The sequence below is a fragment of the Talpa europaea genome, assembly GCF_964194135.1.
Source record: "Talpa europaea genome assembly, chromosome: 1".
NCBI lineage: Eukaryota > Metazoa > Chordata > Mammalia > Eulipotyphla > Talpidae > Talpa > Talpa europaea.
Genome location: NC_140073.1, coordinates 40,605,694 through 40,631,741, shown reverse-complemented (window position 1 = coordinate 40,631,741; position 26,048 = coordinate 40,605,694). Strand labels below are relative to the sequence as shown.

Below are 26,048 nucleotides of genomic sequence, written 5' to 3'. Positions count from 1 at the left end.
TGGTTGTACTTGTTTTGACTACTAAGTCTGTGTTGATGTCATTGAGATTTGAACTGTGCCTTTTGTTTTAAACAAATTTTAAGATTATAATTAACCAAAATGTATTTATCTTAAATTATGAGCTATCATTTTTCTCATACTGAAATTTTCTCTTCTTAATCTCTGTCTTCAGGGGTATCTTGACTAACAAACTGAATAGGAATCAAAAAACTGAATTCTTTTCCTTCCCTACTCTCCTAGAATAAGCTTGGTTTTAGGATTTAGCAGCCTTTAAAGATTTTAGTGATTCTTTTGGACCAGAGATTTGTTTTGATCTTAATAAATTCTGTTGACTCTGATACCTAAAATTGGAGTATCTTACTCATTTAAGTGTGAGACACCAAATATTTCTTCATCTCATTGCTTGTGTTTATTTGCTCAGATAATATAGGCAGTGAGCACTTGAGGTAATAAAGATAATCTTTTCAGAATCTTAGAAAGTCTCCTGAGTAACACTTTGTCCCTAATTTCTTCTAGTTTTATATTGGCACTACAAATACAACTTTCTAGAAAGAAATTATATTGATAATTGCAGTTCAATTTTGCGTTCATTCACTGTAAGTGATATTAAACATTCTAGAGCTAATTTAAATCAGTTACTAAGAGACCAATTTTTTTTGTCCATCCATTCCATTTTTAAAATTCATTTAAACAATGTTATTATCAGGTACAGTGATGATGAAATGAAGGTCTGAATTCCATACCCCCCATATATACTAATTAGTAGCCCAGAAATTTGGATACATACTTAAATGGTTTGTTACCATTATTCAAAATATTTTCAGTCTCCTCTTTGGGGATGACTTTCGAGCTCACTATGAGTCACATATAAAAAGTGTTGACAACTAGCAGTAATAGTCAACATTTATTGAATGATAATATTCAGTAACATTCAGCTAAACACTTCATATTTATTCTTATTTATTCTCACAATAAAATCATTTGTTGTGTGTATTAATATCCCATTCAATTCTGGCCCTAAAGTCGTTTCTTCTCATTATCTGCTTCCTTGCCAAGTGTCTGAAACACACTTGTTGTTTATCAAAGTTAAAATTTGAAGGCTTTGGTATAATTATTAGCTTTTTAGAACCTTAGAAAAGGAAAATGGTTTATAACTGTGAGAAAATTGCTTATGACTAGGAGGTAATAGTTTACGTGAGAAACTAGCATGTAGGGGCAGTAGTTGACTATGTGTGCTGCTTACACTTAATAGTAGCCTCATAGTAGCTTTGTGCCTGGGAAGAAAATATGTTTTATGGAATCTAGCAGTACTATTTTGAGAGGTTTTTTTTTTTTTTTTCCCTTTCTGAAATAGCACTGAACATCATCAGCCTAGCTTTATTATACTTAAAATTTTTTTACTTGTGACATCTATAGATTCATCATAACAAGAAGACTGACCACTAGTACTTGGAAATCTATGCTCAGCAACTGTGGTAAAAACTTCTAAGGCCCTTGGTCAGAATCCAGCATACTTCTCCCACCCAGTAGCATTCTGTGTTCTAAAGGTTCATTCCTCGAGGCTCTGCCTCTCTTGCCTTTAAACCCTCATATTCTATTCCTTTACTAAATCACTTGTTTACTTCTCCCTCCTAGGTGTGGATGAGCTGCTTCCTTTATGATCCCATGCACAGCATTCTGCACTTCCCTGTCATAACCTACATCATTCTGTATTATTCTTTGTGTGTTTATCTACCCTACTAGACTCTTGAGGCCAGGGATTCTTTTTTTTTCTTTCTCCATCAAATTTACAGTTCTTGTTACATTCATGGCACTAAAATATTTGTAAATTTAAGAACAAATTCATTGTTGTGTTTAGTGTGAAAATTTTCACTGAGGATGAATTGATTCTCAGACAAATCATTTACAACTGAGGCCAGAACTAACTATTCTTTTTCTTCTGGCTTCTGGCACCACTGACCTTTGTTCTGTCATTATTGGTTTGTTTGTTTTTTTAAAGAAAATAAAAGGCATTTTGAAGCTTGCCAGATTCATACCTTTTGTTTTTAACCAGTCTAATTAATATAAGTTTTCTATGGGACTTCTTACAGTAATTTGAAGTCTTTTAAAGTCTCACTTAAGCCAACAAAACCAGCTGTGCTAAATGGTCAACATTGTCTTAAAAGAAATATCAAGGGATTTCTTAGATATAATAAAGAGGCCACTTTTTAGGAACCTGACCTTGCACATTCCATATTAAGCTCTGCATTCCATATTAAGCTGGCTACTGTCTCCAGTTATAAACTCCTTGAGAGCTTATGGAGCCCATCAGGTTGACCTGTTTGCCAGTTGCTCCTTGTTGGGATTATCATGAGTGTTGTTGTAAATTGTGTTTAATGAATTGAAAATTTTGTGAAGATATTGTTTGAAGGTAAGAACTAATATATGGGTGGAGTTTTTGTCTTATTTTGGTGGTAGACTTGGGTCTTTACATGTATAAAATTTTGCTGTTGTTTGACAGTGAGATATGTTTCGTCTGATAACTTACATGTCTAGGACTATGCGTAGTTTTGTGTTTTTTTTTAATGTTAAAAATTGTTTTTAGCTTCCTACATGCCAGGCATGCCAAGTGGAATCTCTGCATATCCATCCGGATACCCTCCCAACCCCAGGTAATAAAAAATTGTCTTTTGAATAATACTATTAGAAATTCTGTTCTACAATCTCAATAATGAATGCTAACTAGGCTGTTACAGTAAATTTGGTTGCAAGTTAATGAAAGGTAAAAATTCATTTTATTACTGGAACTTTATAAACCGTTCAATTCTATTTTTTTTAAAGAATTTTTTTTTAAGATTTAATTTTTATTTATACAAGAACTGGGGTACAGTCAGAGGCGCAGGAAGGTGAGAAGATTCACCAGAGACAGAGTGGAGAACAGAACAGGCAGACAGATCGAAGACACTGCTGAAGGCAGCAGCGGGCAAGGCAGGAGAGGTCTGCTGTGCCATGTGGGTTTCTCCCTGGCCGGCTAATACTCGAACCCATGCTGCAGAGGCTGAGGACAGCTTCACAGAGCGGTGCTCAACCCGCTGCGCCACCGCGGAGACCGAGTTCAATTCTATTTACAGAGCGGAATGGGGTGGAGTAATGAAAATGATCTTGATTGGCTTTGAACCTTGAATCCTTGTTTTCGAGAACACCATGTAGTGTAGATGGTTAAAAGGTTAACAGAATAGTAATGAAGATGAATGAGGCCAAGGAGAAAATATTTTAACACTTTAAAAAAATTTTAACTTTTCTGTAAATTATGGGGATAGTAAATGATTTACATGATGGCATTAGTCTTGTTCCTATGATATTTATTCTTTCAATTCATAGATTATACTGCCAATCTTTATTATCCATTTGATAACATAACAGGTAAATTGATAATGAAATTAGTCTATAAATATAACACACACTAGAAAAATCAATGAGAAATAATTATTAACCTTTGTTTTGAATGTGTACTGTTCCAGTGGTAATTAGGAATACTTTGCAAATATGGTCTTTGTGATGGAATTGAATAAAGGTACAGCTGTCATAGGCATTACAGATCACCTAAGACCTTCCTTTATCTCCTCTAGCTGGTATTCATTTTCCACTGTACATCTTCTGAGCATCTGTGAACATTTGTTATTTTCCTTGATTTATCAAGGTTGTGTACAGGAATCTTGCCGTATTTTTATTATTAGCATCATGAGGAAGAGATGAATTTATACCTTATCACCTATTTAAGCCCTTATAAATGGTGCCTTAAATATAATAAATAATAAATTTTGAAAAGTGTATAAAGAAAAAGGAATGTGAGAATGCTGGAAAAAATTTTTAAAACCACTTAGGTCAAAAGGGACCATAATTCAAAAAAATTTGCTATAATTGTTTAATAGTGTACAAAGATAGAAAATGATACTGCTCAATTATCTTTTTACTAAAGAAAAATTATTAACCCTCACAGAGAATAACCATGAAGGAGAAATTGAGCATGCTCATTAAATAGAAGGGAATTTTCTGAAATTAATACCTGTAGGCCTAGAAGAGTTTATAAGAGGTTACTGAAAAATTCAGCAATATGATCACAGATTTTCTTTGAAAAATGTGTGTAAATGGGAGGAACTTGAGAAAAAAAGAAATTTATCCCAGATTTCAAAAAGGTAGATTCAGAATTTTCAATAAGACATTGTTTCCTCTAAGCATTATAGCATGGCTTATTTAAAAAACAAACAAAAAAACCTAGAAATAAAAATCCAGTAGCCTTCTTTTGGCATGTGTCCACTAAACACAAAAACGCTTAATTTTTTTTCTTTTTTGGGTTTGCATTTATACTGCTAGATAAGAGTATCATGGTTACACTGAATTTGCAGCAAATCACATATAAAATTTTCTGTTGGTGACAAGTTACAAAGTGTGAACTGGTAGTACAAATACTGATAGAAGAGTCTTCGGGCCACTGTACTGAAGGAGGATTACTGGACTGACTCAGTAGTTTTAATGGACTCGAAGGCAGTTGTAGCTAAGATAGGATTAGTAAGATTTATTGTCAGCTAGTAATCATTCTGTTCTACTTTTCTTCTCTATTATAAAGGAAGCACTGCTAAGCTAGTGAACATTCAGAAGAAAATGATTAGATCTGAAAATCATGTCCTATCAAGAATGGTTGAAGGAATTTTTAAAATAATTTTTTAATATTTCACTCATAAGACTGAGGGGGAAATGTCAGAAGTATTAAAATATCAAGTGATCGTCCAGAATGCACATACAGGTGGAAGTCACATTGACATAATTTCAGTGTTCGTGGAGACGTAACTGTTTATCAGGGTATTGTGACTGATAATCTGTAAGACAATGTTGAGTAAGAGATTGGTAGAGAATACTTCTGAGAAAGATTCCTTCAAGTTCTCATATGTCAATACATGAATGACACAAACTAACCGTAGACCAAGAAGAATTTGTTTTAACTATTTAAAGAGTATTTTTACAACAAATATTTGCAAAAGTTATCATTGAACCACAGTTAAAAATTAAATAGTGGAGCAGCTGGGCATCACTTGGGTCATGAGGGCATTGTGTCCTACAGAGGGAAGACTTGAATCCAAGGTCATGGCAAAACATCTGAAGTTCATTGCCAGGACTGTGATGGCACAAGAAGGGATCATGGAAGGCTCACACAGGTCCCTCACTATGGATTGACTAATAGAGGTATTAAGCAATGGTGGTACTATGAGAAGCCTTGCCACCGGTGACAAAAGGAAAGCTATAAAACCTGCAGCATATCAAGAATTTGGAAATGAATGTCAATTTCTTTTTTTTTTTTTTTCAAGATTTATTTATACTTTATACAAGCACTGGGTACAGTCAGAAGCGCGGGAGGGTGAGAGAGTTCACCAGAGTCAGAGCAGAGAGCAGAGCAGGCAGACTGATGAAGTTCACTGCTGAGGGGAGCAGCGGGCGGCAGGAGAGGTCTGTGCGCCATGTGGGACCCTCACCCGGTGGCCGGGGATCAAACCAGCACTGCAGAGGCTGCGGGCAGCTTCGCAAGCCAGCGCTCAACCGCTGCACCACCGGGGAGGCCCCAGTGCCATTTTTTTAATGGCAACTTCTTTTTTTTTTTTTTTTTTTTTTTAATAGAGGCATGTTTATTTATTTATTTATTTGTTTGTTTGTTTATACATGCACTGGGTACAGTCAAGCGAGGGAGGGTGAGAGAATTCACCAGAGCCAGAGCGGGGAGCAGAGCAGGCAGAAGGACCGAAGTACACTGCTGAGGGGAGCAGCGGGCGGCAGGAGAGGTCTGCGCGCCATGTGGGACCCTCCTCTGGTGGCCGGGGAGCAGCCGGGGATCGAACCGGCGCCGCAGAGGCCGCGGGCAGCTTCGCAACCCAGCACTCAACCTCTGCGCCACCAGGGAGGCCCAAATGGCAACTTCTTGATGCCAAAAAATCAGGCAGATCCATGGCAGGGCTGCTGAGGCCTGTGAATAGGTAGTGTAGTCTGTAAACCCTTATCTAACCCAGTCCCGTGTTCTCTTACAATAAATTCGGTCATGTATATGCAAGAGGGCTTGCATATACTCAACAATGGACATTCTTTCATTAAGTCAAAGAGAAACTCAGTCAAAAGTAATGTAGTAGAGTAGTGGTTACCAAAGACTGGTTGAGAAAGGGGGAATAGATTATTATTAATGGGTGCAGTTTTTTTTTCTTTTTTTTAAGATTTTTATTTTTCTGCGTAGAGGGACTGGGATGCAGGCCAGAGGTGCAGGGGGTATGTGGATTCACCAGAGACAGAGTGGGGAGCAAAACAGGCAGATCTATTAAAATACCCTGCTAAGGGGAGCAGTGGGCGAGACAGGAGACGTCTGCTGCGCCATGTGGGTTAGCTCCCTGGCCAGGGATCAAACACAGGCTGTTGCGGGCCTTTTTTAACCCATTTAACAATGGGTTCAGAGTTTCAATGAGAAGATGAAAGTTCTGAAGATGGGGCCTCCCTGGTGGTACAAGGGGTTAAGCACAGCACTGTGAAGCTATAAGAACTGAGTGAAATACACTGCTGAGGAGAGCAGTAGGCGAGACAGGAGAGGTCTGCTGTGCCATACGGGTCACCTCCCTGGCTGGGGATTGAACTCGTGCTGCACTCTGCAGACAGCTTCATTCATAGGTTGCGTCTTAACTCCTGGCACCACCAGGGAGGCCCACACCATGGTGTTTTAATTAGTGTTGCTTTGTAAGTCAAGGAGCCTTGATAACTCCATTTTTATTCCTTGTTCCTCAGGAGTGAATATGCTATTCAAGGTCTTTTGAAGTTCCAAATATATTTCATGATTTTTTTTTTAATCTAGTTCTGTGAAAAATAGTATTGTGATTTTGATAGGGGGATGTATTAAATATGTATATTCCTTTAGTAGTATAAATTTTTAAAATGCTAATTCTTCCAGTCCATCGGTATGGGATACCTTTTCATCTCTTTGTGTCTTCTATTTCAGCAGAGTTGAATGGGTTTGTAGAGAGACTATAATTAATGTTGGGTTGTCTGAAGATTTAATGTTTTTTGTTCGTTAGTTTCCCGGGCTGTCCTTATCCACCTGGTGGTCAGTATCCTGCCACAACAAGTTCCCAGTACCCTTCCCAGCCTCCTGTGACCACTGTTGGTAAGTACGGTACCTTCAAATTTGTTTTTTTCCACATAAGGAAAACCAAAGTCTGCTGTCAGGAACAGTGTACTTTTCTAGTCCCTGTAAAATGTTTGAATACCATTTATTCTCAGTGGTCAATATCCTAGAATCTAAAACTTGATGTGATTTATAATTATGAAAATAATCCTACCAGGGCATAAAAATAAATAAGATTCTCTTACCACTCTTTCCCTATGGGTCACATTTATTGTTGAACTTTGTGTATGTGTGTTGAACTATTTACAAATACTTGGGTTTTCTTAGCCCATTTACCTATATAAAAATAGATAAACATCTTTAGGAAAAGAAAGCAACGCTGGGTAATAAGACTGTATCAGGTAAGACAAATTATTGTGGGCAAGAGTTGCCTGTATCTAATTTTCTTCAGTTGCAAAAGTTAAAGCAAGATGAGAACATAAACAGACTCCCACCCCCTTGTGTGCCTTCTGCAACCACCTGTACCATCACAACTCCATATCCCTGTTACCATAGATCTTTGCTTCCATCTAAAGCTGTTTTCGCTACTAGATTTTATCCTAACTTCAGTAACAAATTTTAGGAATGAGATTGAGATGTGGCAACAAAGTAGAAGTTTACAGTAGCAACAAAACATCTGGTAGAAAAATAAGATTCACAGATGGATCTTAAAAATGATCATTTTCCCTCAGGAGTCGTCTTAGACCTTTTTTTCTTAATCACCCCTTCCCCTACCCCAACTACTAATACCTTAGATTATATTACGTATCTGTTCAGGTGCCACATATATAAAAGTAACAAGATTTCATTCACCTCCTGAGAACCAGTTTTCATCCCTTTAGAGGAGTGCTAGCACCCTGTTGAAAGTGTGCATGGATTGTAGTGATGTTGGCTGAGACCCCTCCTGAGCTCAGAGGAGGTGTAGGAACTAGAGAGAATAGTTTCTCAGATTACTCAAAGCTTGGTGCCGGAGGCCAGCTCCAGCAAAATGTCATGTCAGGGCCCTGCAAGGACGAGATGGTGTCGGAGAAGTGGAGGGATGAGGAGAGAGGGGAGATGAAGTAGATGAGGTAATAAGGAGACACTGACACTTGATCAGGGTGCCGACATCTCCCGCTTAGGGTCTTAACGGATCTTTATACATCAGAAATTGTTATTTGATCATTACATCATGCAGTCATGTGATTTTACTTTTACATTGTTTTAGAAATTATTAATGATCATTAACAGTGCACAGTCCTTTTTTTTAATTTTCCCAGTCTATGATTAACTTGGTAACTTGGTTACATTATTTCCCTAGGTAATGTATGTTATTCAGAAAATAGAAACAGGTGCTATAGACAGTGTGATTTATGTGGTCAAGCTAAAAGATTAAGCAGGCATTGTAAGATCAGGGACAGCTTCCTATTTTCTGTAAGAACCAAGGTTTCCCGGTACCATGGGAACAGCGTGTGGTGTGTTTCTCTCGGACCATTTCACCTCCCAGGGCGCCTCAGGGCCTTCTCTAGTGGGGACTTTTACCGGGCTCAGTTCCGTCAGTTCTATCAAGCATGGCTTGTTAAAAAAAACTCTTTGTTACTCATAGTAACTGAATTACAAATTGGAGGACTGGAGAATTATTGGGAATTGTTTCATTATCAGTAATGTTAGAAAGAACTTTTCTCAAACTCCTGAAGTGTGCATTACTGGCACTAATGCCAACACTCATTGTGTTATTCTAAAGCTTATAGAAAATTTCCGTGGTTTCAATAACTGCCACAAACAAATGAAAGGAAGTAGCAGGAGCCAGCTACTCTCTGACTTTTCAGAAATTTCCCCCATGCTCATCAGACCTTGTCAGACAGCATGAGTAGCATGGCCCGCGCCATCTTGGGGCTAGGAATTCCTAGAGGTGAATGAATGGACTGTTCTTTAGCCAATAGCAAAATGTAACCAGAGAACAAGAAAAGCAGAGGAGAAAACTATGTCCCTGTGCTTAGAATTTGGAAGAGGGATATAGATGAAAGCTTAAAAGCATCTGGCCCTTCAAAGTGGTTTGAAGGCAAACAGTTCTCTTGCTGAAAATGGGAGGCTAGAACTTTTGAAGAATGTGGAGCTGGACTCGTCATTAAAGGGGTAGGATTCTTGTTACAAAGGAGAGCAGGAAAAGAGAATGAAGACTGCCAGCTCATGGTTTCAGTCATCTTTGAAGATACTGAGGATTTTTGCCTTTGAGGGCAGATAGTGAGAGCTTAGGGCTTAAGAGTCAAAAGATTTGAGGACTTTGGTTAGGTTATAACGAGGCCTTAAAGTTAGAAGTCCTGGTGGCCTGACAGATGTGAGTCCACCATGGGTAGCAGCACTCTTGTACGTGATGGACACGGAGTGGGGCTGAGGGGGATGGTCCCTGGTAGTAGGAGTGGTGGAAAGAGAAATTGAAGGTGCCAGAAAGAATATGTGGAGATATGAATTGGTGAATGCAGGAAGGTTGCTGGTCATCTTGGTGTCTCCAGAGGAGAACATGAGTAAAAGAAACTGAGGGGAGTAAGTCGATAGGTGACACATTCACTGGTAAATTGGTTAAGAAATAGTTAGGTATTAGAGGTCAGGGATATGAAAACAAGGCCTCACAGGATGGTCTTTAGAGGCATTTGGAATGTCCAGCATATGACAAACCGTCATAGGCCATCCTACAATGCAGCCTCTAAAGAAAGTAGGCTGTCCTGAACCTCTGGTAATAGAATTATTTACTTTTATACCAAGAAGGTTGGAAAAGCTCCAAATCTGCATGTAGTGTGTGCCCAGGCCAACTGCAGGGAGTTCATGCTATGAGACCTAAAGTTCTTATGAGGCTGTCTGAACCGAAAAACATGTCAGCAGGGCCTATGGTAGCTCCATGTGTGCTAGACGTGTCCAAGACAGGCGCAGATGGGCTTTTCTTACTGAGGAGCAGAAAGTCATTGTGAAAGTGGTAAAGGCACAAGTACAGAGTCAAAAATGAAGTTTTTTTGAATAATTAAAAAAAAAGAAAAAGAAGGCCTCAGTTTTCATAAGGGAAATGTGGTGGTTCTCTAGCTTATAACTTCGAATTCCAAAGCACAGGCGATCTGAACGAGTTAAGATGTTCGGTTCTCGAAGTATGAAATAATCTGAAATAATTTTGTAAAATCGTAAGTGAATTGTGGAGACAGTGTACTCTATGGATTTGTATGTTAATAATCAACAAAAAATTGATTTTCTTTTTGAACTCTGTAGGATGGATGCTAGTTGGGCTCACATAAGTATGACATTTCTAGCAAGAAATAGGAAAACCCTTGTAGGAAAAAGAAGTGAACGTTGGGAGTTGATGTTGGGCTCTTTCACTCTGTACAAGTCTCAGTGCTTGGGGCAGATTTTGATAGAGGATGTTGTCCAGGAAAACTTGGCCATGGGAGACACTGTACTCATTTCATTCACAAGAAGAAAATCCAAGTTAAAAACAAGTATATGTAGTCCTTCTGTGGTAGAAAATGAGAGAGAAAAAGCAGAACTTTAGACTTAGACTCTTCCTTTTGAAACCTGTGGAAACTGAAACCACCAAGGTCACCCAGTGCCATTTATTATTTTTATTTATGTATACAAGAGCTGGGGTACAGGCCACAGGTGCAGAGGATGAGAGGATTCACCAGAGACAATGGGAGCAGAACAGGTGCGTCTACTGAAGTACACTGCTGAGGGGAGTAGCAGGCGAGACAGGAGAGGTCTGCTGCGCCATGTGGGTTAGCTCCCAGGCTGAGGATAGAACTCAGGCCTCGGTGGCTGGCAATAGCTTGATAGCACTGAGACTTTAACCCCTGCACCACCAGGGAGGCTCACCCAGTGCCATTTAAAGAAGCTCAGAAAAGCCTTCAGGGTAAGCTCTATGAACCAGCTTCTGTGAGAAGACAAAACACAAACTAAAAAGTAGAGTGAGTCACCAGCTTACGGAATGTTTAGAGCTGTGATCAAATGGGATTCTGAAGATGAAGCCAGTGTGTGGACAGCATGATATCCTATTAGTAAGCAGTGTGCCTTGGTACCGGGAAGGGACTTATATTGGATGGAAACATGCGTAGTGAGAGTTCAGGTACAGTTTTGTAACTGGGTAAAGGTGCTTTTGTTTTCCCTGACAAGGAACTCACTGTCAGTGTGATACAAGTTGTTATCTGAAGTTGAATTCCCTACATGATACTTCATTATCACACATAACTGAAAATCAGAATACCTAACTAATGAACATTGATCGTCCTTGAGTTTCTATATTTATGCTAAAGGGAGGAAGATATCTACAGAATAAATTTGATTTGAAATGTACTAGGAAATTCCTTAAGACACTGATAAGGAAGAAACTTTTGGAGGGAAATCATGAAGAATCTGAGAGAAAACAAGTTCACCAATTAAATTTTTTGAATGTCATTTTCTGTTCATTCATGCTGTCCTGTTCTTTTGGTAAGAAGGAAAGGAGTGCAAGTCTTGCAGAAGAGAAGCCTTCGTAACCTGTGCATTAGTTTAGGAAACTGCCTCCTCTCAGGCTGTCTCTTCCTGGCCTTTACAGTGGGCTTCTGACTTTTGTAGTTTAGCAGTGGACTTGATCTGAATCAAATGTTATCCCTTGTTACAAATATGTTGTCCCATTTCTTGGAAATTTAGAATGATTATAATCTGTTGGGATGTAACCTTTGCCTCATAGAGAAAACAGCTCGTTGTTTGAGCTGTAGGTAGAGAAAGTGAGATGGATTGATAGTACCCCCTTGCAGGGAAAGTATTTGTGAACTAACTCAAATTTTAATGTTCTTTTTGATGAGATGGTAACATTTAACATACAGTTTCTCTTTCCTCCCACTTTGAATGTATCAACTCATATTGCCCTGGCCTCTGAAGGTTCTTACTTAAGGAGTAGAAAGAGCTTGGGAAATCAGCAAATGTTTTTTTTTTTTTTTTTTTTTTTAATAGAGGCATGTTTTATTTATTTGTTTGTTTGTTTTTGTTTATACATGCACTGGGTACAGTCAGAAGTGCGGGTGGGCGAGAGAATTCACCAGAGCCAGAACAGGGAGCAGAGCAGGCAGAAGGACCGAAGTACACTGCTGAGGGGAGCAGCGGGCGGCAGGAGAGGTCTGCGCGCCATGCGGGACCCTCCTCCGGTGGCCGGGGAGCAGCCGGGGATCGAACCGGCGCTGCAGAGGCCGTGGGCAGCTTCGCAACCCAGCGCTCAACCGCTGCGCCACCGGGGAGGCCCCAGCAAGTGTTTTTTGTCTTTTTCTCCTGCAGGTCCTAGTAGGGATGGCACAATCAGTGAGGACACCATCCGGGCCTCTCTTATCTCAGCAGTCAGTGACAAACTGAGATGGCGAATGAAGGAGGAAATGGATCGCGCCCAGGCAGAGCTCAATGCCTTGAAACGAACAGAGGAAGACCTGAAAAAAGGTCACCAGAAATTGGAAGAGATGGTTACCCGTTTAGATCAAGAAGTTGTAAGTAATTCACTGAATAGTTATGATTGTAGCTATTACAGTGTTCTGTATGGGCTTTGGTTACCCTGGACATTATAGATATAGTTAAGAGTTTGGGATATTATACATGTCTTTAAGCATTTGAATATAGAGATAGCTAAAAGTGGAGCCTGTGATTGTAATTGGTCTTTGATTGGAGATGAATGTATTTTGGGCAGTTTGGCTTGCACCTTCATCCAGAGATAATCATGTTTTGACTCAAAGGAGGACTGGTTGAATGCTTGATATTGCCACAAGACTTAAGAATTTTACAGAGTGGCAAGCCATGACAAACATACCTTGGATACAGATTTAAGGGTCAGTTCTTTTGCTTCCAAATATTATTTGAACTATATTTAGACTATCTTTAGCTCTTCCTGTAAGTACCTTAGATGATCTCTAAAAATGGTTCCCTACTCACTTGGCCCTGAAAACCCTACAAAGTCATGCAAATTGGGAGACTCAGGTCTTCATGTTCATTTTAAGAACACTCAGGGCATTTTAAGAATCCCCAGGCCAGACAGTGGGGCTGAATTCAGGGTCAGTGGTCTAAAAAGACAGCTGAATTTTTACTGCACATGCTTTCAAATGCAGAGATCAATGCTGAACTTAGGGTTTAGATGTAGATTTCCAGTTGAGCACATCCAAATGAACAAAGTCCCCAAGATGCATCAAGAACTCACAGAGCTCATGGTCACATTAACCCACAGATGAACTCTCCCTGCCGCACTGAGGATCCTTGCTAAAAAAGAGCGGAATTTTCCTAATCCAAAAGAGGAGGTACACAGAAGAAAAAGATCCCAGAAGGAACTGAAAAAAACAAACTTAAGACCTTGGGAATTTAAGTACAAAATAAATGCAAATAAATAAAGTATCTTCAGTGAACTTTCTGAAGTTAATCCAGAGATATTTGAGTGACTTAAGCGCATGCAGCCTTTTGCTGTTAAACTTTCTCCAATTCTTAACAGACTGCTGTGGCCTGAAGATTAGTGTAAATCAGCCCTGTGACTTTGGCTTAATGATGAAGTTGGAGATATTAGCATAATTTGAGTGCATCACATTCCACTTTCATTCCTAATGAGGGAGGATTCATCCCAATAAATGTGCATTTGTGATGAAAGGGTAAAGAGTTATTGAATGTTTGAAGGCTTTGGGGGAAGTGATTTGTATATATGGTGGCCTAGGGATTAAGTCTAAGCACTATCACCTCTACAGCCTGATGTCGATCCCTGGCCAGGGAGGTAACATGGTGCAGCAGACCTCTCCTGTCTCACCTCCTGCTCCCCAGTCTCTCTCTGGTGAATCCTCTCACCCCCAGCACCTCTGGCCTTTACCCCAATTCTATGCAAAAAAGAAAAGAAAAAAAAATTTTTAATGATTCTAGCATGTAAAGTGTACTTTGCAGTAGTCAACTATTTTCAAAAATTGAGGAAAGTGAACATCAGTACAATTCAGAGCCTGCAACCACCACCTGCACTGTTTAAAGTTCAAGTATTTGGGGTTCTGTGCATCAAGTCCTATAAACTGTGGCAGATACCCATTTGTTTGGAAGAAAGATCTCTCATTCACATGTAAGGAACTTCCTGCTGGAGAGTATCTTGTCTGATGTCTTAGTTTGCAGTAGCACTTGTCACTGATAAATGACATGTTTATCACTGTCACTGAAGTGCTTAGCTCAGGGCATTCTCAACATCATCCTTTGTTCACTCTGCATGTTAGATCACATCTTTTCTTCTGCCTTTGACCAATGTATTTAAAACAACTGCATCCGTGAGTTGTTTATAAGATCTTTTTTATTAGCAAGTCTCGTTATTTGAAGTTGTAGGTGTCTGAAAAGCAGATAATTATGTATAGTTACTTCAGAATCATCATGCTTGGACTGTTCTGTTTTCAGGCTGAGGTTGATAAAAACATAGAACTTTTGAGAAAGAAGGACGAAGAACTAAGTTCTGCTCTGGAGAAAATGGAAAATCAGTCTGAAAATAATGACATTGATGAAGTTATCATTCCCACAGCTCCACTATACAAACAGATCCTAAATTTGTATGCAGAGGAAAATGCTATTGAAGACACTATCTTTTATCTGGGAGAAGCCTTGAGGCGGGGAGTAATAGACTTGGATGTCTTCCTCAAGGTATGTCTTTCCCCACTCAATTTTCCAGGGTTTTAGATGTTGTGTTTTATATGCACTGACGTTGAAAATCACAAACCTAGAGGGTTCCCTCCCCTGAAGGTGGGTTAACATCCGTTGTCTTTCCAGAAGAGCATGGTCTTCTCACCTGTGGAGGGATGAGGATCATTCTGAGTAGGGGGAAGGTGGGCTAGAGGCTCCAACTCAGACAGCATCAAGCTGAATGTAATTCTTCTTACTATTATGCCTGGGTGGCTCAAAATGAGATTACTGGCTGCATCACCCTGTTTTTTGTTGACTTTTTTAGAGCTGCATAGTTTTAGACCTGTTTCCCATATCAAACAACCCTGCAAAGTATTGGGTTGCCCTGCTGGTACTAGAGCCTCTCTGAATATCAGGCTTAATGCTGTTGGACAGACATGAAAATCTAGAAGCCACATTTGGCTGTAGTTGAAGCGCAGGGCTTTAGAAATAGCAGCAGCCACCCATTGAATCTTCAGTCCAGCTACAGCTGGTTTTCAGTGTACATGCAAAGCTGGCCATGTCACTTGCTGATCTTTCCTATCTGTGAGTGGCCAGATGATGCGAGCACATGTGAATGGCTGGGTATAAACTGGAGACCCAGAGAGGACTCCCCCCTCTGTACAGTTCCTGTACAGGTTCTATGCTTGGGTGGCGTAGCTTGGAAAAGATGCACATGCAAAGTCAAGAGACACCAAACTTAAGGGCTGACCTGGTGCTATTCATCCCTACCTACCCTCTTGAAGCCATTATTGGTTTTGTGGGTAACTTTTGTTTGGATCACAGTGCTAATTTCCCTGACATCTTGATTGTCTCAAAATGTAATTCAAACTAATGAGCCAGATCCTGCAGTGTGGTACCTTCCCTATGAAGTAGTAAGCTGGTAAAGGTCTGAGACCACTTTAACACAATCCACCAACATCTTCTGGTGGAGTTTTTATAAGCCACGTGTAATGAGGTATTGCTTTCAAAGAAGGGTTGACATGAGTTTAGGACTCTTCATGCCGGGGTCTGGATTAGTCACTCTAATTCTGAACTCTTAAACTTTCCCCCCTCCTCCCAGCACGTACGTCTTCTGTCGCGTAAACAGTTCCAGCTGAGGGCACTAATGCAAAAAGCAAGAAAGACTGCTGGGCTCAGTGACCTCTACTGACCTCTCTGACATCAACTGGAGATTGAGCTCTTCTTAATGCATTCTTTTCTCTTCCTTTCTCTTATCAGTAGGTGCCCAGAATAAGTTATTGCAGTTTATCATTCAAGTGTAAAATATTTTGAATCAATAATATATTTTCTGTTTTCTTTTGGTAAAGACTGGCTTTTATTAATGCACTTTCTATCCTCTGTAAACTTTTTGTGCTGAATGTTGGGACTGACTATGCTAAATAAAATTTGTTGCATAATTTTTCTCTTCTTTATTCAACTTCTTTAGACAAAATCTGAATTTTTTTTGATTTAGCAAACAAAGCATAATACCCATCTTAAACTGATATGTGTACATACTTATTTTTACATTGTAGAGGAAGTTATATATTTTTTATAGCATATACATTAACATGGGTGTCGGCCAGCTAGAATAAAAGAATAAACTTGATGAACAGAATCAGAATTTCTGTAACACAATGTACACACATCATAGTGTGTCGGACCAGATGGCAAGTACGAGGCAAGGCACCAAAACACTTCTAACAGAGTTGCTTAGGAATTGTACCAGTAAGCTATTATCCAATATCTGGATGCTAAATCAAAGAGCAAGCTAAGAACCATTCCCTTTCCTTTTTCAAACTTTTAAGAATATCTCTTCCTCAGTAACTTTAGAATGGTAGCTTTAAGCAACTTCAAAGCTTGACCTCCTTCTGAATTTTCCAAAGAATTTCTGCTCTCTTTCAGAAGGGCCTCCTCTTCAGGGGTCAACTTCACCTTTATGACCTCTATAATGCCATTGTCTCCCAGGATGCAAGGAACACTAAGGAATACTTCATTTATTCCAGAGACCCTGAACGTAAAGACTTTAAATTATTCCTTTAGCTTTCTTCAAACATAGGTTTGCAATATAAAAAGTAATTCATTTTGCCTTTTGTAAATGACTAACAGATTTGTAGTGTCAGGTGGGGCAGAGAGACGACCAAGACAGAACAATTTAAAATAGCCCTAACGTTTAGATTCATCAACCATCTTTTCACATAGGCCCTGACCCCAACCCCAGCATCTTTGCTGGGACAACCTCATTTTCCTATGTCCTTGCCCCCAAAATTCTATCAGAGAATCACTTCAGCATTCCTAATACTTTATTCCATTTTGTTTTAACCTATCCCATGCAGACTAGCAGGGGGAACTTAGCCAGGTTCCCAACTTCGGCCTCCCCACAAGAAGAACTGCTAATAGCTTTGTACTAGAGCTTCTTACCTAAGTCTCTTCACTAGGCATAACTGGAACCATCTGAGAATAAATTATAAAGTAGCAAAACCTACCGACAATGGTTCCCTGTGTTAATAGGTGTGATGAGTTAGTCCACTCAAATAAAGATGAAAGAATACTTGATAGTTGTATAATAAATACTATTCTAGGCTAAGACAAAGGTACACAGAAATAGGTTTTCCCTCCTCTTTGTTTCTCTTCAGCAGCAGCAAAGAATAGATTTTATGAAGAGATTCTTCCAGATGATCAGCCTCATTTTAAAAAGTCTTTCATATATGCTCTTTTACCCATTTATGTTAATGTTAAATAATTTTTCAAACATGAATATCCTACCTTATAGTAGAAACTGGATGCACTCTCCTAAGATTCTTCAAAATACTTTCTGTTAAATCAGTTACAGATGAAGCAACACCCCAAGAAGTATATCCTTTCTTTTTAAGCATTTCATACCCACTGGGGGATTAATAAAAATCATAAACTATAAATTAATGAAGAAATAGTTATCAAATGTCCATTTTGTGGCAGCCCTAGCCCTTAGAATTTATTTCTGTCCACCCTATAGAAATAAATTCTTTTTAAAAATGGGAGGGGTGGGTGCATAGGGCAAAAGGGTCATTTTGTGACAATGCCACACAATGAAATGTTTTCATCAATAATTTCTCCTAGAAATTTCTTAGTTTGGTTTAAAGTAAACAGTTACAAGGTAAAAGATCTAGAAATTAATATGCAATCAGTTTTACCATTAGCAGCAAGGACTATAAAAACAGTTTAAAAGAACATACTGTCCGCAAACAAACAGGTGCCTACTGTGTGGTGAGCACGACAGGCTCTGTCCCTGGAGGTTGTAAGAATTTACAGTCTGGTGAATTTGATGATCCACAAAATAAATGTGGAAGTGCTAATGTAGAAGAAGTATGGAAAAAAGAACGGTCAGCATATATATTTAAGGGGCCGAATCTTACCCTTTAGCAAAATCAGGCTCACAACCAACTTCCAAGGTAGTGAAGATGCAAAACTGTTACCTGGAAACTACTTGTTTATGAACATCTCCCCACTGCTCAGGATCTTTATCAGTTCCTACATCAGGGTGCAGATCTTTCAGTGGGACCCCAGCAATGTTCACTCCACTCCACACAGAAACTTAGAAAAAGGTAACAAAAAGTCCATTTACAACAAGGTACTATATAGCAGGATTTTTTTAACCTTGGCACAACTGTTAAAATTGCACTAAGAACAACTAGGAATGTTAACTGAACAAAAAATTCAGATGTCGATAACCCTCCCACCCCAAATCAGCTAAATTAAAATCTCCATGGATGAGGCAGACAATTCTATCATCTTAGCAGAGATTTTCCCAATAAGACAGTGACAGTTTTAAACTTTTATCACTTCAAGTCCTTTTTCATAGACAGGGTATAGGTATTAGGTGGGTTTCAAGAGTTCTTAGCCAGAAGAAATGAAGGGGAAATAAAGAAGCTATCACCATGCAAATTAATTTTCTTGTTAATTTAAAGAATTCATGTTACTTGAATTATACACTAGAGTATCCCAGTAAAATATAAACTGCATTATACTACTTAGGACTGTGTTAAGAAAGTCTTATCATTTTAACCATCATGTAAGATTATAGTAACATTCTCATTATTTCAAATTTGTATTTCTGGTAGATGATATTCTTATAAAAATGTTTTAAAAATTATAACACTACTAATAGGGCTTAAAGAAGAACAGAAGTCCTTTCTCCCACCCAGGAGAAATTATATTTTACTTTATGATTAAATATCTGTATGATCAATAAGGTCTAAATATATTTCAGAGAGCATGTACAGCTGGTTGGTGTTTTTAGACTTACCGCTTGAGTCTCCATGCTCTCCATGGACCAACCCATGGCAGCTTTCAGGGTGGCTACCAAGCCTCTGCCCAATAAAGAAACGGAAACGGGCAGTGTCCAGATTACAGCTACTCCCAATGACACAGTTTTTGGGAAATGCACTCAGCTTCCAGACTATGTAGGTTAAGATACCATTGAGAAGAAAAACTTCACGTCAGAAAAAATTCACATCTAAAATACATTTTTTTAGATTTATTTAAATTAAAACTGGTAAATCTGATGTGGTTTGTGTGGTGGAGAACATGGATCTCTATCTAACTCCAGCTATGCCACAATTCCAACAATATCCACCGTATAGAAATAAATTCTTTTTAAAAATGGGAGGGGTGGGTGCGTAGGGCAAAAGGGTCAAATGTATGGTGAATGATGGAAACTACACTTTTGGTGGTCATAATGTATGTATAAATGTGAAATTATAATGCTATACACCTGAAACCTGTATGTTACAAACAATTGTTACTTCAATAAAATTTTTCTAATTAAAAAACTTTTGTTCTTTCTTTTGTTCTTACATAGACTGTTGTGCAGAAACAGTAAGTTCAATCCATAAATTTTGACAATCATGAATAACTTCTTTATCTTTTAATTTTTTTTTCTCAGAAAATAACCACCTAAAAAGTTTAGCTAATAAGCAACAGAAGAAAAAAGTGTAGACAGAATGTCATTGTTAAGTAAAATATAAACAGATCTAGTCCCAATAAGCAAGTGAAATTTTTTGGCATGTTTAGGGTACATGAACTGTTTTTAAACATCAGCTTTATCAGAGTTCTTTTTTCTTACTGAATTAAAAAAAATGGTAACTTAGCCAAAAGGTCAGTGTAGCTATAATAACAGCAAACAAAATTTTCAACAAGAACATTGATAGAAATAGATACTAGGGCCTCCCCGGTGGCGCAGCGGTTGAGCGCTGGGTTGCGAGGCTCCCCGCGACCTCCACGGCGCTGGTTCAATCCCCGGCTGCTCCCTGCCTACCAGAGGAGGGTCCCACATGGCGCGCAGACCTCTCCTGCCTCCCGCTGCTCCCCTCAGCAGTGTTTTCAGTCCATCTACCTGTTCTGCTCTCCGCTCTGTCTCCGGGGAGTCCTCTCACACCCTCCTGCATCTCTGGCCTGGACCCCAGTTCTTGTATAAATCTTTTTCAAAAAGTAACTCAAAAATTGGGAACTGCAAAGGGGGATTTGATTCATAATTATAGCAGACAATTTTAACATCAGAAAGTGATAGTAATTATTAAAAATGAGGAATTTGGCAAAACCAATACAATTGTGACATATCTTTATGCCCAATAAAGCCCACTCTTCTCCAAATATATGTGGGACATTTACAAATTCTGTTAAACTAGGGTACAAAGTAAGCCTGACGCAGATTTCAAAAAACAACCCACGTTTCTCATCTCATTTTAAGTTAGAATCAACCACAGCAAAAAAAATTTTTAATGTTTCAAAGCTAAAAATACACTTATAACTGAGTTAAAGTGGAAATAAAACAGAATTGCAAAATATTTAGAACTGAATGACAAAAGTACCACAATCAAAAAAAAGGTACTTGTAAATATGTATCATTAAAATGTATTTTTTATTTTTTAAAAAGATGTATTTATGCATACAAGGACTGGGGTACAGGCTAAAGGGGGTGGGAATGAGAGGATTCACCAGAGACAGAGTGGGGAACAGAACAGGCGGATCTACTGAAATACACTGCTTGGGGGAGCAGCAGGCGAGACAAGAGGTCTGCTGCGCCATGTGGGTCAGCTTCCTGGCCGGCCATCAAACTGCAGTGGCTGCAGATAGCTTCATAATGCTGCAACTTAACCCCCTCTGCCACCAGGGAGGCCCATAAAAATGTATTTTTTAAATATATAAAAATGTGGGCGTCCCTGGTGGCGAAGGGGTTAAGCACAGTCCTATGATGCTATCTGCAGCCACTGCAACATGATTTCAATCTCAGCCAGCCAGGGAGCTACCCACATGGCACAGCAGACCTCTCCTGTCTTGCCCACTGCTCCCCTCAGCAGCGTATTACAGTCAGTCTGCCTGTTCTGTTCCTCGCTCTGTCTCTGGTGAATCCTCTCACCGTCCCGCCACACCTCTGGCCTATACCCCAGCTCTTGTATGCATAAATAAATAAATCTTTAATAAAAAAGGACAGTGAGCAGAATATTCAATCTCTGTATCTACTATTCAGTCCTTTTTCCCTAGATGCATTGGCCCTCAGCAATTCTTTTATTCAACTACTAGATCTCCAGTACACTAAGCACTGCTCCAGACTCAGTATACAAAACTCAGTGACAAACATTCCTGCCCCATGGATATCACATCATAGTAATAAAAGTTTTGTATTTTGGTATATAATTCAGTAATTTTCCAAAACATTGCTGTTTCTCTACTAGAATGGTATCATAAATTCCTGCAGATAAGTTAAAAAAAACAATTCTTACTGAGAATTCCTTCTTTGTCACCAAGGAGCTTTGAAGGTATTACCAACTCCTTAGGTCAAAGAAGTAGCAGAGTCTAGGATCAAATGAGGGAGAGATTAAAGTTAGCCTTGGACTTTGTAAAGGTGTAAAGGAATTGTACACAGTCTTCTAGGATACACAAATGGTATAGTTTGCAACACAATAGAATTCAAGCTCTAGGAGGTTGTGGCTATAATCTTTTTTTTTTTTTTTTTTTTAGGGCTATTGCTTAATCCCTCCCCAGAAAGGCCCTTCAATGCAAAGATGACAAATCTTTTACTTAAAATTCTCTGTATATACTTTATCTATTCATACAACCTGAAATAGTGCCTTTTTCCCCATCTATAAAATATAATAATTACTTTTTTTTTATATAGATGATTTTTTTTCTTTCTTTTATAGAGGCATGTTTTTATTTATTTGTTTGTTTGTTTGTTTATACAAGCACTGGGTACAGTCAGAAGCGCGGGAGGGTGAGAGAATTCACCAGAGCCAGAGCGGGGAGCAGAGCAGGCAGAAGGACCGAAGTACACTGCTGAGGGGAGCAGCGGGCGGCAGGAGAGGTCTGCGCGCCATGTGGGACCCTCCTCTGGTGGCCGGGGAGCAGCCGGGGATCGAACCGGTGCCGCAGAGGCCGCGGGCAGCTTCGCAACCCAGCGCTCAACCGCTGCGCCACCGGGGAGGCCCCTAAAATATAATAATTACTTTTTAAGGTTGTACTACATAGTGTACTTTAAAGGCATATTGTTATCGTTATTACCAATGCTGGAAGAAATGCACTGGCTTAGTGTATGTGTACGCTTCACTAGCAGTGAGGACACAGCTGACAAAGGCACCATAGTTAGTAGGACATAATGAGCTGTGCGGTTTTCATGATTGCCAGGAGCAGCCATTCACAACAGGAGAAACTTCTAGTGCTTTAAGGACACTGTAAAGGCAGGACCAGGCACAGTGCAGGTTTTCTGATCCCATGCAGACCGGGTAAAGGAGGAGTCAGAGTCCTCAGTAGTTTTGCAGGTTTTTTATTTGGGGTTCACCAGGCATATGGTAGGCAGGGGTGCTGGCTGGGGGGCTGGGAGGCTGGCAGGCCTCCCAGCCCCCAGCAAGTCTTCACTCTATCTGGGCTCTCTAGCGTTCGTTCTGCTGCTTCTCGGCTTCTCTTTCTGCTGCTGCTGCTGCTGCTGCTGCTGCTGCTGCTGCTGCTGCTGCTGCTGCTGCTCCTGTCCCCCCGTGACGCCGCTGCTGCTGCTGCTGCTGCTGCTGCTGCTGCTGCTGCTGCTGCTGCTGCTGCTCCTGTCCCCCCGTGACGCCGCTGCTGCTGCTGCTGCTGCTGCTGCTGCTGCTGCTGCTGCTCCTGTCCCCCCGTGACGCCGCCCTTAAAAGCACAGTCTTAGCTCAGCTGAATCCCATCTACCTATGCCCACACCCTATTCCAGGTGCCCGCCGTCAGGCATGCATTCAGGACAAGGATCCATCATCTATCCTGATGGCTGCTGCTGCTGCTGCTGCTGCTGCTGCTGCTGCTGCTGCTGCTGCTGCTGCTGCTGCTGCTGCTGCTGCTCCTGTCCCCCCGTGACGCCGCCCTTAAAAGCACAGTCTTAGCTCAGCTGAATCCCATCTACCTATGCCCACACCCTATTCCAGGTGCCCGCCGTCAGGCATGCATTCAGGACAAGGATCCATCATCTATCCTGATGGCGGAAGGGCAGAAAAGCCTGACATTTTCTTTACCCTACAGACACTTAACATCGCCTCAACATAAACCATGCCAACTGTAAATATTATAGATAGTAGTTAATACAAATTTTACAGATATTCTTTTAAAAGCAAAAATTCAAAGAGAATTTACTAAAAGATCATGGGTTCAGATTAGGGTAATATTCTTACAAAGAGATCAGAATCTTTCTAGCCCTGTAGCCATTATACTGGAAGCTCACTTGATCAATTACACCAACCCTAAGAACAACATTAAAACTAACCTAACATGAATAAAGAAGGGAAACAAACTAGGAAATTGAAAAGAGAGGTTTAAAAGAAAAAGGTTATTGCATTTGGTACGAGCAGGACACCTATCACACTCTTTTCTTCTACCACAATTTACGAAAGGGTTGCTCTGAGCTAAGCCAGCAGCCCTACCCCCACTCCCAGCCACCCCAATCCACCCGATCCCACCCCACCCCTCCGCCTTCTGGCATTCCCTGAAACTTGCACAAACTTATGCATTATCCTTGCCTCCAACCAAGAAAAAACTGGTTAACCCTATGTCGGGGCACAACTTACTTTTAATAAGATGCTGACTGCACAAGCCGGCCCGACCGATCCAGTTCCTATCATGGAGACCTCAGGATGATGAACGGCCTTCTCTGCAGTGAGGTTCGTGACTAGGTCGCCATCTTGGAGACCCAGCAAAGTGGAGGAAAACCCGCACAGCCGCTTCCCACTGTGGAATCGCTCGGTAGCGAGGAGCACATTGAGAAGTCCAGTGGCTGCAGACACACCGGGAATGCCAAAGATGACTGGCAAAGAAGCTGGTAAGTTCTTGCCAGCAGCGCAGCACCCAAGAGAAAACGAAGGGATGAGGAAGAGGGATACTGGTAAGGTGGGTAACGAGGGCTGAAGGAAGGCAAAGGGGCTGCTCGGCCAAAAAAAAATTGATCACAGCTGACCCGCTCTCCGTCCCACACCCCGCTTGGCCATCCTGCCTCTTACCACCATCCTTCCTCTCCTCCCCAACGATTAGCTCCAGGATCAAGCTCAGGTGCCCTGGGCCCAGGGTGGAGAGCCGCCGGGCGTGAGGCGCTTCCCACCGCACTCTCGGAGGGGTAAGGCCAGCCCAGGCGGTGGGATGAAGCCTGGAGGGGACACAGCCATCCTCAAGCAAAAGAAATTCACTCCCTTGGCACCTATTCTCTTGCCATGCTGCATGACTCCTGCAGTCCTGCTCATGTCCACTCAAGAGGCAAATGAAGAAAATGGAGTGAAACGGCAGGAAGCTGATAGAAACTGGGGTGGGGGTGGGGGGGTTCCGTTGACTGACGCACCCCGGCCTCCACAACCACACCTGTGCAAGGCCACGCCCAGCTGTGGAGGCCCGTGGAGGCCCATCACATTTGGCGCTGGCTCAAGGCCAGGAGGAGGCCTGCACCTGTGGCCAGTCACTCGCCCACGAGGGAGGGTGGAGCTTTCTGTGCTTGGCCAGGTCGGATGAATCCTTGGTCTGCAAGCATACCAGGTGCAGCAGGTGGACCACTGTTCTCAAAGTACTGCTTGCCCAGAACCTATCCATCCCAGTGCCAAAGTAAATTTATGTGTAACCAAACCTTGTCTGAATGTATCCAGTAAGGGCTTTTGGGCTTATGGCTGGGAAATTTTCGCCAGGGCTACAGGAGAAAGGGACCTCAAGCTACTTTTTACCACCCACAAATGGAAGCTGTCATAGAAAAAATAAACATTTTAAAGCTCTCTATGCGAAGAGAAATTTAAAATAATGTATGAAACCCTAGAAAATTTTATCAGTGCTAATTGATAACCCTTTCCACAAGCGGAAGGAAAACTCATTAAGTCATTAAATGTAAAATCCAAAATTCTCCCCCTATCCCATAATAAACTGTGGTTTCTATTTCTCTTCCTTTCAGTTACATCTGCTCCCCCCCCCCTTAAGGGGAGGTGCCATGTTCCCCATCTGGCTTACATTCAGCCACCCAAGCCACAAGTACCAGGCCACAAGTCCCAAGCTGCCTGTAGCAGCAGGAATGGCATAGAGCAGGTTCTCTAGGATCCGAGCAGACAGGTGATGGAGGAGTCCTGGAGCCCTCGGTGGCTTTTGCAGGCTTTTATTGGAATTTGCCAGGTACACAGCAGGCAGGGGGGCGTGGGGGGGGGCTGGCAGGAGGCTGGCAGGCCTCCTAGCCCCTGGCCAATCTTTATGCTTTCTGGGCTATCTCACATGTTCTCTCTTGGCCTCTGTTTCTCTGCTGGTTCCTCTCACTTGTTCTTCTGATGTTCTGTTTCGGACAACGCCTTATAAGTCTCGTCTCAGTCCAGGTGAATCCCACCTATGTATGCCCACAACCTACTCCAGGTACCCGCCATCAGGCATGTATTCAGGATCGCAGGGATCCATCATCAATCCTAATGGCAGTAGGGCAGAAAAGCCTGAAAATCATTTACCCTACAGTGCCTAAACCAGACTTTCTACCAATTGCTGCATAAAGACAGATGAAGCATATGAGAGGTCAAGCAGCCATACTTGGTATATAATTGAATATGTGTGAGGCCAGAGCTCTCTTGTTCTTGAGACTGGATTTGCACCCTGGTTCTGAGGGAAGAAGACAAGAAAGGAGACATGGAGGAGACAAAAGCAGAGACACTTGAGACACGTGCAGTCTGACAGTAGCAGCCATTATCTTGATGTGGTATCTCCTTCTGGCCCAACTTTCTGTGATCTGCTTCAGAACCTCGTTCCTGTGGTTCTCCAC

General features: G+C 40.9%; 2 protein-coding genes across 4 annotated transcripts in view; one reads left to right on the top strand and one right to left on the bottom strand.

Moving 5' to 3' along the window:
* TSG101 (tumor susceptibility 101) overlaps positions 1-15,962 on the top strand; it is a gene marked incomplete at both ends in the record, with an annotated part of 28,388 nt that extends 12,426 nt beyond the window's left edge. For 2 of the 3 annotated variants that reach the window (XM_084241253.1, XM_084241252.1), the window contains 5 exons: positions 2,585-2,651; positions 7,080-7,168; positions 12,437-12,639; positions 14,552-14,791; positions 15,873-15,962. In XM_084241253.1, coding sequence (XP_084097379.1) covers positions 2,585-2,651; positions 7,080-7,168; positions 12,437-12,639; positions 14,552-14,791; positions 15,873-15,962 — 689 coding nt within the window. The remainder of the gene's footprint in view (positions 1-2,584; positions 2,652-7,079; positions 7,169-12,436; positions 12,640-14,551; positions 14,792-15,872) is intronic. The other variant, XM_084241254.1, reaches the window with a different exon arrangement.
* A 682-nt stretch (positions 15,963-16,644) lies between these two features.
* Positions 16,645-24,675, bottom strand: LOC311175581 (L-lactate dehydrogenase A-like 6A; the record flags this gene model as incomplete). Its single annotated transcript, XM_084240508.1, is given in 8 exon segments — positions 16,645-16,687; positions 16,689-16,802; positions 17,558-17,677; positions 18,247-18,364; positions 19,077-19,262; positions 23,874-24,056; positions 24,280-24,422; positions 24,632-24,675. Coding segments are annotated over 8 exon segments (951 nt in total).
* Positions 24,676-26,048: the final 1,373 nt, after the last annotated feature.